General features: G+C 39.5%; 1 protein-coding gene across 1 annotated transcript in view; it reads right to left on the minus strand.

The window, feature by feature from the left end:
- Positions 1-16,814, minus strand: part of LOC106610207 (kinesin-like protein KIF19) — a 103,369-nt gene that overhangs the window by 27,103 nt on the left and 59,452 nt on the right. The window contains exons 4-5 of the mRNA XM_014209412.2: positions 14,759-14,895; positions 175-300 (exon numbers count right to left, since the gene is read on the minus strand). Of these exons, the coding sequence (XP_014064887.2) occupies positions 175-300; positions 14,759-14,895 (263 nt within the window). The remainder of the gene's footprint in view (positions 1-174; positions 301-14,758; positions 14,896-16,814) is intronic.

Here is a 16,814-nt window from a genome sequence, read left to right on the forward strand (position 1 = left end):
TCCGAACTTTTGACTGGTACTGTATGTGTTTTATGTATAGTGTGTGATGAAATCAAATATTATTTGTCACATGCGCCGAATACAACCGTTGTAGACTTTAGCGTGAAATGCTTGCTTACAAGTTCTTTGATCTTGTAAAGCATGGAGTTAGTGTGGCCAGATGTGACCTCTCACCTCTCGGGCGTTGATAGTGCAGACCTCTGTGATGCCAGCCACCTGGATCTCTCCTTTAGAATCCTCTCTCAGGTCCAGGAACCCAGAGGATGGGTTGAGAAGGTCCCGGATCATCTCGTTGTAGATCTGGGAACAGGGAATGGGTCATTAGCTTCCAAATCACATCTCCGAAGCTCAACATCCAAGGATTTCTTATATTCAAGGAATTATTATATCCAAGAAATGATTCTATTCTTAAGCATGTAAATTATATTGTATAATATCTTGTAGAATAGCTTGTAGAATATTTTGTAGAAGAATAGCTTGTAGAAGAGCTTGTAGAATAATAACTGACAGAATAATAGCTTGTAGAAGAATAGCTTGTCGAAGAACAGCTTGTCGAAGAATAGATTGCAGAATAGCTTCTAGAAAAATAGCTTCTAGAAATATAGCTTGCAGAATAGCTTGCAGAATAGCTTGTATAATAGCTTGTAGTAGAATAGCTTGTAGAATAGCTTGTAATTGAATAGCTTATAGAAGAATAGCTTGTAGAATAGCTTGAAGAAGAATAGCATGTAGAATAGCTTAAAGAAGAATAGCTTGTAGAATAGCTTGTAGAATAGCTTGTAGAAGAATAGCTTGTAGAAGAATAGCTTGTAGAAGAATAGCTTGTAGAAGAAAAGCTTGTAGAATAGCTTGTAGAATTATTTTAATTAAAAAAAAATGTTTTACCTTTATTTAACTAGGCAAGTCAGTTAAGAACAAATTCTTATTTTCAATGACGGCCTAGGAACAGTGGGTTAACTGCCTTGGAATAGCTTGTAGTAGAGTAGCTTGTAGAATAGCTTGTAGTAGAATTGCTTGTAGTAGAATAGCTTGTAGAATAGCTTTGTAGAATAATATATTGTAGAATAACTTGTAGTAGAATAGCTTGAAGAAGAATAGCTTGTAGAAAAGCGTATAGAATAACTTGTAGTTGAATAGCTTGTAGAATAACTTGTAGTAGAATAGCTTGAAGTAGAATAGCTGGTAGAATAATAGCCTGTAGTAGAATAGCTTGTAGAATAATAGCTTGTAGAATAGCTAGTAGTAGAATAGCTTGTAGAATAGCTCATAGAATAGCTTGTTGTAGAATAGCTTGTAGAATAACTTGTAGAAGAATAGCTTGTGGAATAGCTTGTAGAATAGCTTGAGTAGAATAGCTTGCAGAACAGCTTGTAGTTGAACAGCTGTTGCGATCGTGAGGAAAGACGGACCAAGGCGCAGCGTGATTAGACTTCCACATCTTTAATATACAGTGAAACTTCCACAAAACAATAAACAAACAACGAAACGTGACCTAACTGGTGCAACAAGCACATACACAAAACAATATCCCACAAAGCAGGTGGGAGAAAGGGCTTCCTAAATATGATCCCCAATTAGAGGCAACGATTACCAGCTGCCTCTAATTGGGAACCATACAACTCACCAACATAGAAATAGACTGACTAGAACACCCCCCTAGACATGCTCTGACCTAAACACCATAGAGAACCTGTGGTGGCTAATTTCTGCATTACCAAATGAGGAGTTACAAACACACCAGTCCGAGTTAAACTACATCTTTAATACTTAATTAAGATACTTTTGCAAAAGTTCTTGACCCCACTAATGCATTCTCTCGAATGAACCAGGAAGGTGATTACAGAATTGCTACAGGGATCTTTTATAGCAACGATACAGCCCCTTCAACGTACATTGACAAACCACAGATACTTAGTAACAGTTCACAAAGGTTAAGTTTTGTATGACAGATATCAATAAAACACATCAGACAGTAACTGCTATTTCAACAGGATTAATGGTATAGCCCAGTATCTGGTCTCCTTAGAACTGTCCCTCCCTGATACGGTATTGAACAGAACTATTTCATCCAATGGCATATATCAATTGTCAACTCTAGATACTCCCATCTCAAGCAAACCCCCTCTTGACCTCACTCCTGGACAGGCTCACTGGGGGGAGTGAGCCTCTAGGCCATATATTATCACAGGATAAGTGTGAGATCTAAGAGACCATGGTCCCAGACACTGCCATAAACCTCCCCACAATAAGGAAACGGAGGGTGTGACTTGCTCACAGACATTGTGGAGACAAGTCATTGGTTCCCCAGTAATCACGCTATCCCTTCACATGGTTTAAGCATAGGTAAAGACACATTCCCATGACGACAAGTCTGACCTCTCCCCTCTCTGGGCCCCAAGTGTCTGAGCCCCAGCTAAGGTAGACATGCAACTGAAAAGACACCAGAGTCCAATGGACACTTTCTAATGACAAGTACCTCAAATAAGCATATTATACTAATAAAACATCTTAATTATCTATGTTACCCAACTAATTCTGATTCGTCCACGACAAACCAAGGGCTCTCTATGGTCAGGGCGTGACAACAGCTTGTAGTAGAATAGCTTGTAGAATAACTTGTAGTAGAATAACTTGTGGTAGAATAGCTTGTAGAAAAATAGCTTGTAGAATAGCTTGTAGAAGAATAGCTTGTAGAACAGCTTGTAGGATAATAGCTTGTAGAATAATAGCTTGTAGAATAGCTTGCAGAAAAGCTTGTAGAATAGCTAGTAGAAAAATAGCTTGTAGTGGAATAGCTTGTAGAAGAATAGCTTGTAGTAGTTTGTAGAAAAGCTTGTAGTAGAATAGCTTGAGGAAGAATAGCTTGTAGAATAGCTTGTAGAAGAAGAGCTTGTAGAATATCTTGTAGGATAATAGCTTGTAGAATAGCTTGCAGAATGGCTTGTAGAATAGCTTGAAGAATAACTTGTAGTAGAATAGCTTGTAGTAGAATAGCTTGTAGTAGAATAGCTTGTAGTAGAATACCTTGTAGAAGAGCTTGTTGGATAACAGCTTGTCATAGAATAATAGCGTGTAGAATAGCTTGCAGAATAGCTTGTAGAATAGCTTGTAGAATAATAGCATGTAGTAGAATAGCTTGTAGAAGAATAGCTTGTAGTAGAATAGCTTGTAGAATAGCTTGTAGTAGAATAGCTTGTAGTATAGCTTGAAGTAGAACAGCTTGTAGTAGAAGAGCTTGTAGAAGAATAGCTTGTAGTAGAATAGCTTGTAGAACAGCTTGTAGTAGAATAGCTTGTAGAAGAACTTGCAGTAAAATATTTTGTATTAGAATAGCTTGTAGAATAACCTGTAGTTGAATAGCTTGTTGTAGAATAGCTTGTAGTAGAATAGCTTGTAGTAGAATAGCTTATAGAATAATAGCTTTTAGAATAGCTAGTATTAGAAAAGCTTGTAGAATAACTTGTTGAAAAATAACATGTGGAATAGCTTGTAGAATAGCTTGTAGTAGAATAGCTAGTAGTAGAATAGCTTGTAGAACAATAGCTTGTAGAATAGCTTGCATAATAGCTTGTAGAACAGCTTGTAGTAGAATAGCTAGTAGTAGAATGGCTTGTAGAATAATAGCTTGTAGAATAGCTTGCATAATAGCTTATAGAATAGCTTGTACAATAATAGCTTGTAGAATAGCTTGTAGTAGAATAGCTTGTAATACAAAAGCTTGCAGAATAGCTTGTAGAATAGCTTGTAGTAGAAAAGCTTGTAGTAGAATAGCTTGTAGAAGCTATAGTCTGTAGTAGAATAGCAGGTTGTAGAATAGCTAGTTGTAGAATATCTTGTAGAATAGCTCATAGAATATCTTGATGTAGAATAGCTTGAAGTAGATTAGCTTGTAGAATAATTTATAGAAAAGCTTGTAGAATAACTTGTACTAGAATAGCTTGCAGAATAGCTTAAAGAATAGCTTGTAGAAGAATATCTTCTAAAAATATAGCTTGGAGAATAAAAGCTTGTAGTAGAAAAGCTTGTAGAATAATAGCTTGTGGAATAGATTGTAAAATAGCTTGTAGTAGAATAGCTAGTAGTAGAATAGCTTGCAGAATAGCTTATAGAATAGCTTGTTGAATAGATGGTAGAATAATAGCTTATAGAATAGCTTATAGAATAGCTTGTAGTGTAATAGCGTGTAGAATAATAGCTTATAGAAAGCTTGTAGAATAGCTTGTAAAATAATAGCTTATAGAATAGCTTATAGAATAGTTTGTAGAATAATAGCTTGGAGTATAATAGCTTGTAGAATTGCTTGAAGAATAACTTGTAGTAGAATAGCTTGTAGAATAATAGTTATTAGAATAGATTGCAGAATAATAGCTTGTAAATTAGCTTGTAGTATAATAGCTTGAAGAAGAATAGCTTGTAGAATAGCTTGTAGAAGAAAAGCTTGTAGAATATCTTGTAGAATAATAGCTTGTAGAATAGCTTGTAGTATAGCTTGTAGAATTGTTTGTTAATAGCTTGTAGAATAAAAGCTTGTTGAATAGCTTGTATAAATGCTTGTAGTTGAATAGCTTGTAGTAGAATAGCTTGTAGAATAACCTGTAGTAGAATGGCTTGTAGAATAACTTGTAGTAGAATAGCTTGTGGTACAATAGCTTCTGGTAGAATAGCTTGTAGAATAGCATGTAGAAGAATAGCTTGTACAATAGCTTGTAGAATAGATTGTAGGATTATAGCTTGTAGAATAGCTTGTAGACGAATAGCTTGTAGAAAAATAGCTTGTAGTAGAATAGCTTGTACTGGAATAGCTTGTAGTAGAATAGCTTGTACTGGAATAGCTTGTAGTAGAATAGCTTGTAGAATAGCTTGTAGTAGAATAGGTTGTAGTAGAATAGCTTGTAGAATAGCTTGTAGAATAATTGTTTGTAGAATAGCTTGTAGAATAAAAGCTTATAGAATAGCTTATAGAATAGCATGTAGAATAATAGCTTATAGAATAGCTTGTAGAGGAATAGCTTGTAGAATAACTAGTAGAGTAATAGCTTGTAGAAAAGCTTGTAGAGTAGCTTGAAGAAGAATAGTTTGTAGAATAATAGCTTGTAAAATAGTTTATAGAATAGAATAGCTTGTAGAATAATAGCTTGTAGTAGAATAGCTTGTAATAGAATAGCTTGTAGAATAATAGCTTGTAGAATAGCTTGTAGAATAATAGCTTATATAATAGATTATATAATAGCTAGTACTAGAATAGCTTGTAGTAGAATAGCTTGTCGTAGAATAGCTTGTAGAATAGTGTGTAGTAGAATAGCTTATAGAATAGCTTGTAGTAGAATAGCTTGTAGAATAGTTTGTAGAATAGCTTGTAGAGCAGCTTATAGAACAGCTTGTAGAAGAATAGTTTGTAGAAGAATAGCTTGTAGAAAAATAGCTTATACAATATCTTATTCAATAGCTTGTAGATGAATAGCTTATAGAATAGCTTGTTGAATAGCTTGCAGAATAATAGCTTAATGAATAGCTTATAGAATAGCTTGTAGTAGAATCGTTTGTAGAATAATAGTTTATAGAATAGCTTGTAGAATATTAGCTCATAGAATAGCTTATAGAATAGCTTGTAGTGGAATAGCTTGTAATAGAATAGCTTGTAGAATAATAGCTTATAGAATAGCTTGTAGAATACCTTGTAGAATATTAGCTTATGGAATAGCTTATAGAATAGATTGTAGAATAGCTTATAGAATAATAGCTTATAGAACAGATTATAGAATAGGTTGTAGTAGAATAGCTTGTAGAATAATAGCTTGTAGAACAGATTGCAGAATAATAGTTTGTAGAATAGCTTGTAGTGTAATAGCTTGAAGAAGAATAGTTTGTAGAATAGCTTGTAGAAGAACAGCTTGTAGAATAGCTTTTAGAAAAATAGCTTGTAGAATAGCTTGTAGTATAGCGTGTAGAATAGTTTGTTAATAGCTTGTAGAATAAAAGCTTGTAGAATAGCTTGTATAATAGCTTGTAGTTGAATAGCTTGTAGTAGAATAGCTTGTAGAATAACCTGTAGTAAAATAGCTTGTAGAATAACTTGTACTAGAATAGCTTGTGGTAGAATAGCTTCTGGTTGAATAGCTTGTAGAATAGCTTGTAGAAGAATAGCTTGTAGAATAGCTGTCACGACTTCCGCCGAAGTCGGTCCCTCTCCTTGTTTGGTCGGCGTTCGGCCCGTGGACGTCACCAACCTTCTAGCCATCGCCGATCCACTTTTCATTTTCCATTTGTTTTGTCTTTGTTTTACACACCTGGTTTCAATTCTCCAATTACTTGTTCATTATTTAACCCTCTGTTCCCCCATGGTTTTTGTGATTGTTTGTATGTATACGGTCCGTTATTGTGGGCTAGTTTATTGTGTTGTATTTATTGATTCTTTGATTTCTTCTGTCCTGCGCCTGACTCCTCCACACCAGCTACACACAGGCCGATTACAATAGCTTGCAGAATAAAAGCTTGTAGAATAGCTTGTATAATAGCTTGTAGTTGAATAGCTTGTAGTAGAATAGCTTGTATAATAGCTTGTTGTAGAATAGCTTGTAGAATAGCTTGTAGAATAACTTGTAAAAGAATAGCTTGTAGAAGAACTGGCAGAAGAATAGCTTGTAGAATAGCATATAGAATAACTTGTAGAAGAATAGTTTGTAGAATAATAGCTTTTAGAAAAATAGCTTATAGAATATCTTATAGAATAGCTTGTAGAATAGTTTGTAGTAGAATAGCTTGTATAATATCTTGAGGAAGGACCAGCGGAGTTAGTATTCATCTTTCAATTTAATTAGAAAGAACACTATAACAAACAAACAAAAAGAAAACGCCAACAGTCCTGTCAGGTGCAAACACACTAAACAAGAAACAATTACCCAAAACCCCAGTGACAAAAACTCCTCATATGTGACTCCCAATCAGGAACAACGATTCCCAGCTGTTCCTGATCAGAGAAACAAAACTGACGTCCTACAAACTACTACACCAGCTCCATCTGCTGGTCAGGACGTGACAGTAGTAGAATATATTGTAGACTAGCTTGTAGAAGAATAGCTTGTAGAGCAGCTTATAGAACAGCTTGTAGATGAATAGTTTGTAGAAGAATAGCTTGTAGAAAAATAGCTTATAGAATATCTTATTGAATAGCTTGTAGATTAATAGCTTGCAGAATAATAGCTTAATGAAAAGCTTATAGAATAGCTTGTAGTGGAATAGCTTGTAGAATAATAGCTTATAGAATAGCTTGTAGAATAGCTTGTAGAATAAAAGTTAATAGAATAGCTTATAGAATAGCTTGTAGAATAGCTTGTAGAATAATAGCTTATAGAATATCTTGTAGTAGAATAGCTTGTAGAAGAATAGCTTGCAGTAGAATAGCTTGTTGTAGAATCGCTTGTAGTAGAATAGCTTGTAGTGGAATAGCTTGTAGAATAGCTTGTAGTAGAATAGCTTGGAGTAGAATAGCTTGTAGAAGAATAGCTTGTAGAAAAATGCATAGAAGAACAGCTTGTAGAATAGCTTGTAGAAAAATAGCTTGAAGAAGAATAGTTGGTAGAATAATAGCTTGTAGAATAATAGCTTATAGAATAATAGCTTGTAGAATAGCTTGCAGAATAATTGCTTGTAGAATAATAGGTTATATAATACCTTATATAATAGCTTGTACTAGAATAGCTTTTAATAGAATAGTTTGTCGTAGAATAGCTTGTAGAATAGCGTGTAATAGAATAGCTTGTAGAATAGCTTGTAGTAGAATAGCTTGTAGAATAGCTTGTAGTAGAATAGCTTGTAGAATAGCTTGTAAAATAACTTGTAGATGAATAGCTTATAGAATAGCTTGTAGAAGAATAGTTTGTAAAAGAATAGCTTGTAGAATAATAGCTTATAGAATAGCTTACGGAATAGCTTGTAGAATAATAGCTTATAGAATAGCTTGTAGAATAATAGCATATAGAAGAATACCTTGTAGAATAACAGCTTACAGAATAGTTTATAGAATAGCTTGTAGTTGAATCATAAGATAGCATGTGTCAAACTTCAAATCAATGGCATTATGTCATTTCTATGTCTTATGCATTCTGTAATCAATGCTAATTTCTTCCAAACACAAGGACACTAGCTGTTGCTCATTCTACTCTAGAAATATTTCTCTGCTGGACGTCTTTAGCTGATTGAGTGTTCTTTCCATTTTTGGTCTTTTTAATAAAGAGCTTTCAATCATCTGTCTCTTTCTGTCTTTCTGCCAAATGAAGACAGGATGAACAACTTAGAGTGAATCTCTGCATGCGTCACTGTTTGCTTAGAAGGAATACCATTATGTTATCAACCATAATCATGAAGGTTGCTACCATCGCATCACTCCTTGTCAAGGTTTCTTTTCATTATGATGATTGTTCTTGGAAAGAAATTGGGAATTAATTATACAAAATAAGCACAATGTTAAGGTAAGCTTGCCGACAAAATGAACCACTTTCAAATACTGACAAAGCAGTGTAAATCAATCTGAATTAAAGAGATAGGGAGTCAATGTGATATGTGGAACAAGAATGGATGCTGTTGTAATTTGTTTAGAGGCTCTCTCAAACAGATGGACATCCTTTTTAGGTTCCAATATCAAGGGCTTTGACATTGTGCATATATACACTGCTCAGAAAAATAAAGGGAACACTTAAACAACACAATGTAACTCCAAGTCAATCACACTTCTGTGAAATCAAACTGTCCACTTAGGAAGCAACACTGATTGACAATAAATGTCACATGCTGTTGTGCAAATGGAATAGACAACAGGTGGAAATTATAGGCAATTAGCAAGACACCCCCAATAAAGGAGTGGTTCTGCAGGTGGTGACCACAGACCACTTCTCAGTTCCTATGCTTCCTGGCTGATGTTTTGGTCACTTTTGAATGCTGGCGGTGCTTTCACTCTAGTGGTAGCATGAGACGGAGTCTACAACCCACACAACTGGCTCAGGTAGTGCAGCTCATCCAAGATGGCACATCAATGCGAGCTGTGGCAAGAAGGTTTGCTGTGTCTGTCAGTGTAGTGTCCAGAGCATGGAGGCGCTACCAGGAGAAAGGCCAGTACATCAGGAGACGTGGAGGAGGCCGTAGGAGGGCAACAACCCAGCAGCAGGACCGCTACCTCCGCCTTTGTGCAAGGAGGAGCAGGAGGAGCACTGCCAGATTCCTGCAAAATGACCTCCAGCAGGCCACAAATGTGCATGTGTCTGCTCAAACGGTCAGAAACAGACTCCATGAGGGTGGTATGAGGGCCCGACGTCCACAGGTGGGGGTTGTGGTTACAGCCCAACACCGTGCAGGACGTTTGGCATTTGCCAGAGAACACCAAGATTGGCAAATTCGCCACTGGTGCCCTGTGCTCTTCACAGATGAAAGCAGGTTCACACTGAGCACGTGACAGACGTGACAGAGTCTGGAGACACCGTGGAGAACGTTCTGCTGCCTGGAACATCCTCCAGCATGACCGGTTTGGTGGTGGGTCAGTCATGGTGTGGGGTGGCATTTCTTTGGGGGGGCCGCACAGCCCTCCATGTGCTTGCCAGAGGTAGCCTGACTGCCATTAGGTACCGAGATGAGATCCTCAGACCCCTTGTGAGACCATATGCTGGTGCGGTTGGCCCTGGGTTCCTCCTAATGCAAGACAATGCTCAACCTCATGTGGCTGGAGTGTGTCAGCAGTTCCTGCAAGAGGAAGGCATTGATGCTATGGACTGGCCCGTCCGTTCCCCAGACCTGAATGAGCGATCTCTTGTCTCGCTACCCGCATCCACCAACGCCACGTTGCACCACAGACTTGTCCAGGAGTTGGCCGGATCGGAGGAGACAAGAGTCCAGCCACCTCATCAGGAGCAAGGGGAACGGACGGGCCAGTCCATAGCATCAATGCCTTCCTCTTGCAGCAACTGCTGACACACTCCAGCCACATGAGGTCTAGCATTGTCTTGCATTAGGTGGAACCCAGGGCCAACCGCACCAGCATATGGTCTCACAAGGGGTCTGAGGATCTCATCTCGGTACCTAATGGCAGTCAGGCTACCTCTGGCGAGCACATGGAGGGCTGTGCGGCCCCCCAAAGAAATGCCACCCCACACCATGACTGACCCACTGCCAAACCGGTCATGCTGGAGGATGTTGCAGGCAGCAGAACGTTCTCCACGGTGTCTCCAGACTCTGTCACGTCTGTCACGTGCTCAGTGTGAACCTGCTTGCATCTGTGAAGAGCACAGGGCGCCAGTGGCGAATTTGCCAATCTTGGTGTTCTCTGGCAAATGCCAAACGTCCTGCACGGTGTTGGGCTGTAAGCACAACCCCCACCTGTGGACGTCGGGCCCTCATACCACCCTCATGGAGTCTGTTTCTGACCGTTTGAGCAGACACATGCACATTTGTGGCCTGCTGGAGGTCATTTTGCAGGGCTCTGGCAGTGCTTCTCCTGCTCCTCCTTGCACAAAGGCGGAGGTAGCGGTCCTGCTGCTGGGTTGTTGCCCTCCTACGGCTTCCTCCACGCCTCCTGATGTACTAGCCTGTCTCCTGGTAGCGCCTCCATGCTCTGGACACTACGCTGACAGACACAGCAAACCTTCTTGCCACAGCTCGCATTGATGTGCCATTCTGGATGAGCTGCACTACCTGAGCCACTTGTGTGGGTTGTAGACTCCGTCTCATGCTACCACTAGAGTGAAAGCACCACCAGCATTCAAAAGTGACCAAAACATCAGCCAGGAAGCATAGGAACTGAGAAGTGGTCTGTGGTCCCCACCTGCAGAACCACTCCTTTATTGGGGGTGTCTTGCTAATTGCCTATAATTTCCACCTATTGTCTATTCCATTTGCATAACAGCATGTGAAATGTATTGTCAATCAGTGTTGCTTCCTAAGTGGACAGTTTGATTTCACAGAAGTGTGATTGACTTGGAGTTACATTGTGTTGTTTAAGTGTTCCCTTTATTTTTTTGCGCAGTGTATATATATATATATATATATATATATGGCTCTGTTGGTAGTTTGTAGCATAGCAATCAGTGTCAATATCTGACTAGTCCACAAAGGCCCATAGACACACAGACACACAGGCACACAGGCACACAGACACACAGACACACAGGCACGGACCGACCACTATCTTTTATCAGAACTTTATTATCCTATCACACGGCCACACAGATAATCTCTCAGCCAACGAGACGCAAGAAACCACTCTACAAACAAGTCCATCATTGTCTATTTTCCAGCAAACACTGCCACTATTGACCTCAGTCAGTGGTTATATTGTTTTAGTCTTATCAGATGCGGTTGTCATAGTTTGTTGACACTTTCATCTACATGACTATCACCCTGAACCATTGAATAAAGAGAAACACAGTTGTGGTTCTAAGTTAGTATACTATATGGTAACTACATCACTGTTGGTGACCTTAGCTGAACTGAAAGCCTTGTGGGTCATATATATATAAACTCCCAGTAATTTATTGGGTAAATCACCAACGTTTCGTCATCATGCTTCTTCATTATACATGTCATCACCTTCTTCATTATACATGTTGTCAGGGTATTCCAAAGAGAAACAAACAAAGACACAGGTTGTGTCCCAAAATAGCACCCTATTCCCTAAAGTGAGGGAAAAAAGTATTTGATCCCCTGCTGATTTTGTACATTTCCCCACTGACAAAGAAATTATCAGTCTATAATTTTAATGGTAGGTTTATTTGAACAGTGAGAGACAGAATAACAACAAAAAAATCCAGAAAAACACATGTCAAAAATGTTATAAATTGATTTGCATTTTAATGAGGGAAATAAGAATTTGACCCCCTCTCAATCAGAAAGATTTCTGGCTCCCAGGTGTCTTTTATACAGGTAACGAGCTGAGATTAGGAGCACACTCTTAACCTGTTAGGGCTAGGGGGCAGTATTGACACGGCCAGATAAAAAACGTACCCGATTTAATCTGGTTACTACTCCTGCCCAGTAACTAGAATATGCATATAATTATTGGCTTTGGATAGAAAACACCCTAAAGTTTCTAAAACTGTTTGAATGGTGTCTGTGAGTATAACAGAACTCATATGGCAGGCAAAAACCTGAGAAGATTCTGTACAGGAAGTGGCCTGTCTGACAAGTTGTTGTTCATCTTGGCTCTTTTTTTTGAAGACTGAGGATCTTTGCTGTAACGTGACACTTCCTACGGCTCCCATAGGCACTCAGAGCACGGGAAAAAGCTGAATGATATCGAGACAGCCTCTGGCTGAAACACATTATCGCGTTTGGCAAGTGGCCAATCAGAGGACAATGGCCTTAGGCGCGTGCACGAGTCGACCCCGTGCTTTATTTTCTTTCCTATTTTTACCTAAACGCAGATTCCCGGTCGGAATATTATCGCTTTTTTACAAGAAAAATGGCATAAAAATTTATTTTAAACAGCGGCTGACATGCTTCGAAGTACGGTAATGGAATATTTAGAATTTTTTGGTCACGAAATGCGCCATGCTCGTCACCCTTATTTACCCTTTCGGATAGTGTCTTGAACGCACGAACAAAACGCCGCTATTTGGATATAACAATGGATTATTTGGGACCAAACCAACATTTGTTATTGAAGTAGAAGTCCTGGGAGTGCATTCTGACGAAGAACAGCAAAGGTAATAACATTTTTCTTATAGTAAATCTGACTTTGGTGAGTGCTAAACTTGCTGGGTGTCTAAATAGCTAGCCCTGTGATGCCGGGCTATCTACTGAGAATATTGCAAAATGTGCTTTCACTGAAAAGCTATTTTAAAATCGGACATATCGAGTGCATAGAGGAGTTCTGTATCTATAATTCTTAAAATAATTGTTATGTTTTTTGTGAACGTTTATCGTGAGTAATTTAGTAAATTCACCGGCAGTGTTCGGTGGGAATGCTAGTCACATGCTAGTCACATGCTAATGTAAAAAGCTGGTTTTTTATATAAATATGAACTTGATTGAACAAAACATGCATGTATTGTATAACACAATGTCCTAGGGTTGTCATCTGATGAAGATCATCAAAGGTTAGTGCTGCATTTAGCTGTGGTTTGGGTTTATGTGACATTATATGCTAGCTTGAAAAATGGGTGTCTGATTATTTCTGGCTGGGTACTCTGCTGACATAATCTAATGTTTTGCTTTTGTTGTAAAGCCTTTTTGAAATCGGACAGTGTGGTTAGATTAACGAGAGTCTTGTCTTTAAAATGGTGTAAAATAGTCATATGTTTGAAGAATTGAAGTTTTTGCATTTTTGAGGTATTTGAATATCGCGCCACGGGATTACACTGGCTGTTGAGTAGGTGGGACGCTCATCGAGGTTAAAGGGAGTGCTCCTAATCTCAGCTTGTTACCTGTATAAAAGACACCTGTCCACAGACGCAATCAATCAATCAGATTCCAAACTCTCCACCATGGCCAAGACCAAAGAGCTCTCCAAGGATGTCAGGGACAAGATTGTAGACCTACACAAGGCTGGAATGGGCTACAAGACCATCGCCAAACAGCTTGGTGAGAAGGTGACAGCAGTTGGTGCGATTATTCGCAAATGGAAGAAACACAAAAGACCTGTCAATCTCCATCGGCCTGGGGCTCCATGCAAGATCTCACCTCGTGGAGTTGCAATGATCATGAGAACGGTGAGGAATCAGCCCAGAACTACACGGGAGGACCTTGTCAATGATCTCAAGGCAGCTGGGACCATAGTCACCAAGAAAACAATTGGTAACACACTACGCCGTGAAGGACTGAAATCCTGCAGCGCCCGCAAGGTCCCCCTGCTCAAGAAAGCACATATACATGCCCGTCTGAAGTTTGCCAATGAACGTCTGAATGATTCAGAGGATAACTGGGTGAAAGTGTTGTGGTCAGATGAGACCAAAATGGAGCTCTTTGGCATCAACTCAACTCGCCGTGTTTGGAGGAGGAGGAATGCTGCCTATGACCCCAAGAACACCATCCCTACCGTCAAACATGGAGGTGGAAACATTATGCTTTGGGGGTGTTTTTCTGCTAAGGGGACAGGACAACTTCACCACATCAAAGGGACGATGGACGGGGCCATGTACCGTCAAATCTTGGGTGAGAACCTCCTTCCCTCAGCCAGGGCAATGAAAATGGGTCGTGGATGGGTCTTCCAGCATGAGAATGACCCAAAACACACGGCCAAGGCAACAAAGGAGTGGCTCAAGAAGAAGCACATTAAGGTCCTGGAGTGGCCTAGTCAGTCTCCAGACCTTAATCCCATAGAAAATCTGTGGAGGGAGCTGAAGGTTCGAGTTGCCAAACGTCAGCCTCTAAACCTTAATGACTTGGAGAAGATCTGCAAAGAGGACTGGGACAAAATCCCTCCAGAGATGTGTGCAAACCTGGTGGCCAACTACAAGAAACATCTGACCTCTGTGATTGCCAACAAGGGTTTTGCCACCAAGTACTAAGTCATGTTTTGCAGAGGGGTCAAATACTTATTTACCTCATTAAAATGCAAATCAATTTATAACATTTTTGACATGCGTTTTTCTGAATTTTTTGTTTTTATTCTGTCTCTCACTGTTCAAATAAACCTACCATTAAAATTATAGACTGATCATTTCTTTGTCAGTGGGCAAACGTACAAAATCAGCAGGGGATCAAAAACTTTTTTCCCTCACTATATAGGGAATAGGGTTCAACCTGGGATGCAAACAGAGACAGTATGTATTCTCACCTCCAGGTATGACATGAAGATGTTGTACTGCATGTCATCGCTGGTCTCCTCGATGGCTTTGAACAGGTCATTTAGAGTGTGTACGTAGATCCCCGGTTCTCTGTCCGTCCCTAACATAGTGAAGGTCTTCCCACAACCTACACACACACACACACACACACACACACACACACACACACACACACACACACACACACACACACACACAATCACAGTTTTCAGGTTGAGTTGGAGAACAATAGTGTCAATACCAAACAGCATTGAAGGGCATTGAAGGGCATTGAACGGCACTGAACGGCACTGAACGGCATTGAAGAGCATTGAAGGGTATTGAATGGCATTGAAGAGCATTGAAGGCCATTGAACAACATTGAACGGCATTTAAGGAAATTGAAGGGCATTGAACGGCATTGAAGGGCATTGGACGGCATTAAAGAGAATTGAACGGCATTGATGGGCATTGAACGGCATTGAAAAGCATTGAAGAGCATTGCACAGCATTGAACAGCATTGCACAGCCTTGAACAGCATTGAACAGCCTTGACCAGCATTGAACAGCCTTGAACAGCAATGAAGAGAAAAGTGCAGTTGCAAAAACCATCAAGCGCTATGATGAAACTGGATCTCATGAGGACCGCCACAGGAAAGGAAGATCCAGATTTACCTCTGCTGCAGAGGATAAGTTCATTAGAGCTACCAGCCTTAGAAATTGCAGCTCAAATAAATGCTTCACAAAGTTCAAGTAACAGACATCTCAACATCAACTATTCAGAGGAAACTGTATGAATCAGGCCGTTATGGTTGAATTGCTGCAAAGAAACCACTACTAAAGGACCCCAATAATAAGAAGAGACTTGCTTGGGCCAAGAAACACAAGCAATGGACAATAGCCTGGCGGAAATCTGTCCTTTGAGTCCAAATGTGAGATTTTTGATTCCAACCGCCGTGTCTTTGTGAGATGCAGAGTAGGATGATCTTGGCATGTGTGGTTCCCACCGTGAAGCATGGAAGAGGTGTGATGGTGTGTGGGTGCTTTTCTGGTGACACGGTCTGTGATGTATTTACAATTCAAGGCACACTTAACCAGCATGGCTACAACAGCATTCTGCAGCGATACACCATCCCATCTGGTTCGCGCTTAGTGGGACTATCATTTGTTTTTCAACAGGACAGTGACCCAACACACCTCCAGGCTGTGTAAGGGCTATTTGACCAAGAAGGAGAGTGATGGAGTGCTGCATCAGATGACCTGGCCTCCACAGTCACCCGACCTCAACCCAAATGAGATGGTTTGGGATGAGTTGGACTGCAGAGTGAAGGAAAAGCAGCCAACAAGTGCTCAGCATATGTGGGGATTCCTTCAAGACTGCTGGAAAAGCATTCCAGGTGAAGATGATTGAGAGAATGGGTGGCTACTTTGAAGAATCTCAAATATAAAATATACTTTGATTTGTTTATTAGTTACTACATGTTGATTCCATGTGTTATTTCATAATTTGTATGTATTAACTATTATTCCAAAATGTAGAAAATAGTACAAATAAAGAAAAACCCTTGAACGAGTAGGTGTCCAAACTTTTGACTGGTACTATATATTTTCCATAACCAAAAATATTGTATATTCAGCTGTTTGAAGCTGGTGTACAAAACAGAAAGTAAAAGACACACAAATAAAACTTCAGAATGGGAAGCAAAGAAAAAGCAAACATAGAACAGATCTACCGATTCTTAGATGGGAATGAAAGACCTATAACTCATATTTATGTGAGAATTTGGTTGGGTCGCCCAAATTGTTGCATATTGTAGCTTTAAGTTCAGTTCAGTTCATGTATTTGGCCTTGTACAGGAATTTGTCACGCATTCAGTAGCTGGATGTGGGCAAACAACTTTTAAACTCAATATTAAAAGGCCTTCTTGTTGAAAGCTTAACCTCAGTCAACCTTTATTTCCTGATACCATGCCTGTTTTGGTCGAGGAGGACAGGTCAAAAGAGGTCTTAATTCAGTTTTGGACAACTAGGCTGTGACACTGAGTTTAATTAGTTTAATTCAAGCAG

The sequence above is a fragment of the Salmo salar genome, chromosome ssa01 (assembly GCF_905237065.1).
Source record: "Salmo salar chromosome ssa01, Ssal_v3.1, whole genome shotgun sequence".
Lineage (NCBI taxonomy): Eukaryota > Metazoa > Chordata > Actinopteri > Salmoniformes > Salmonidae > Salmo > Salmo salar.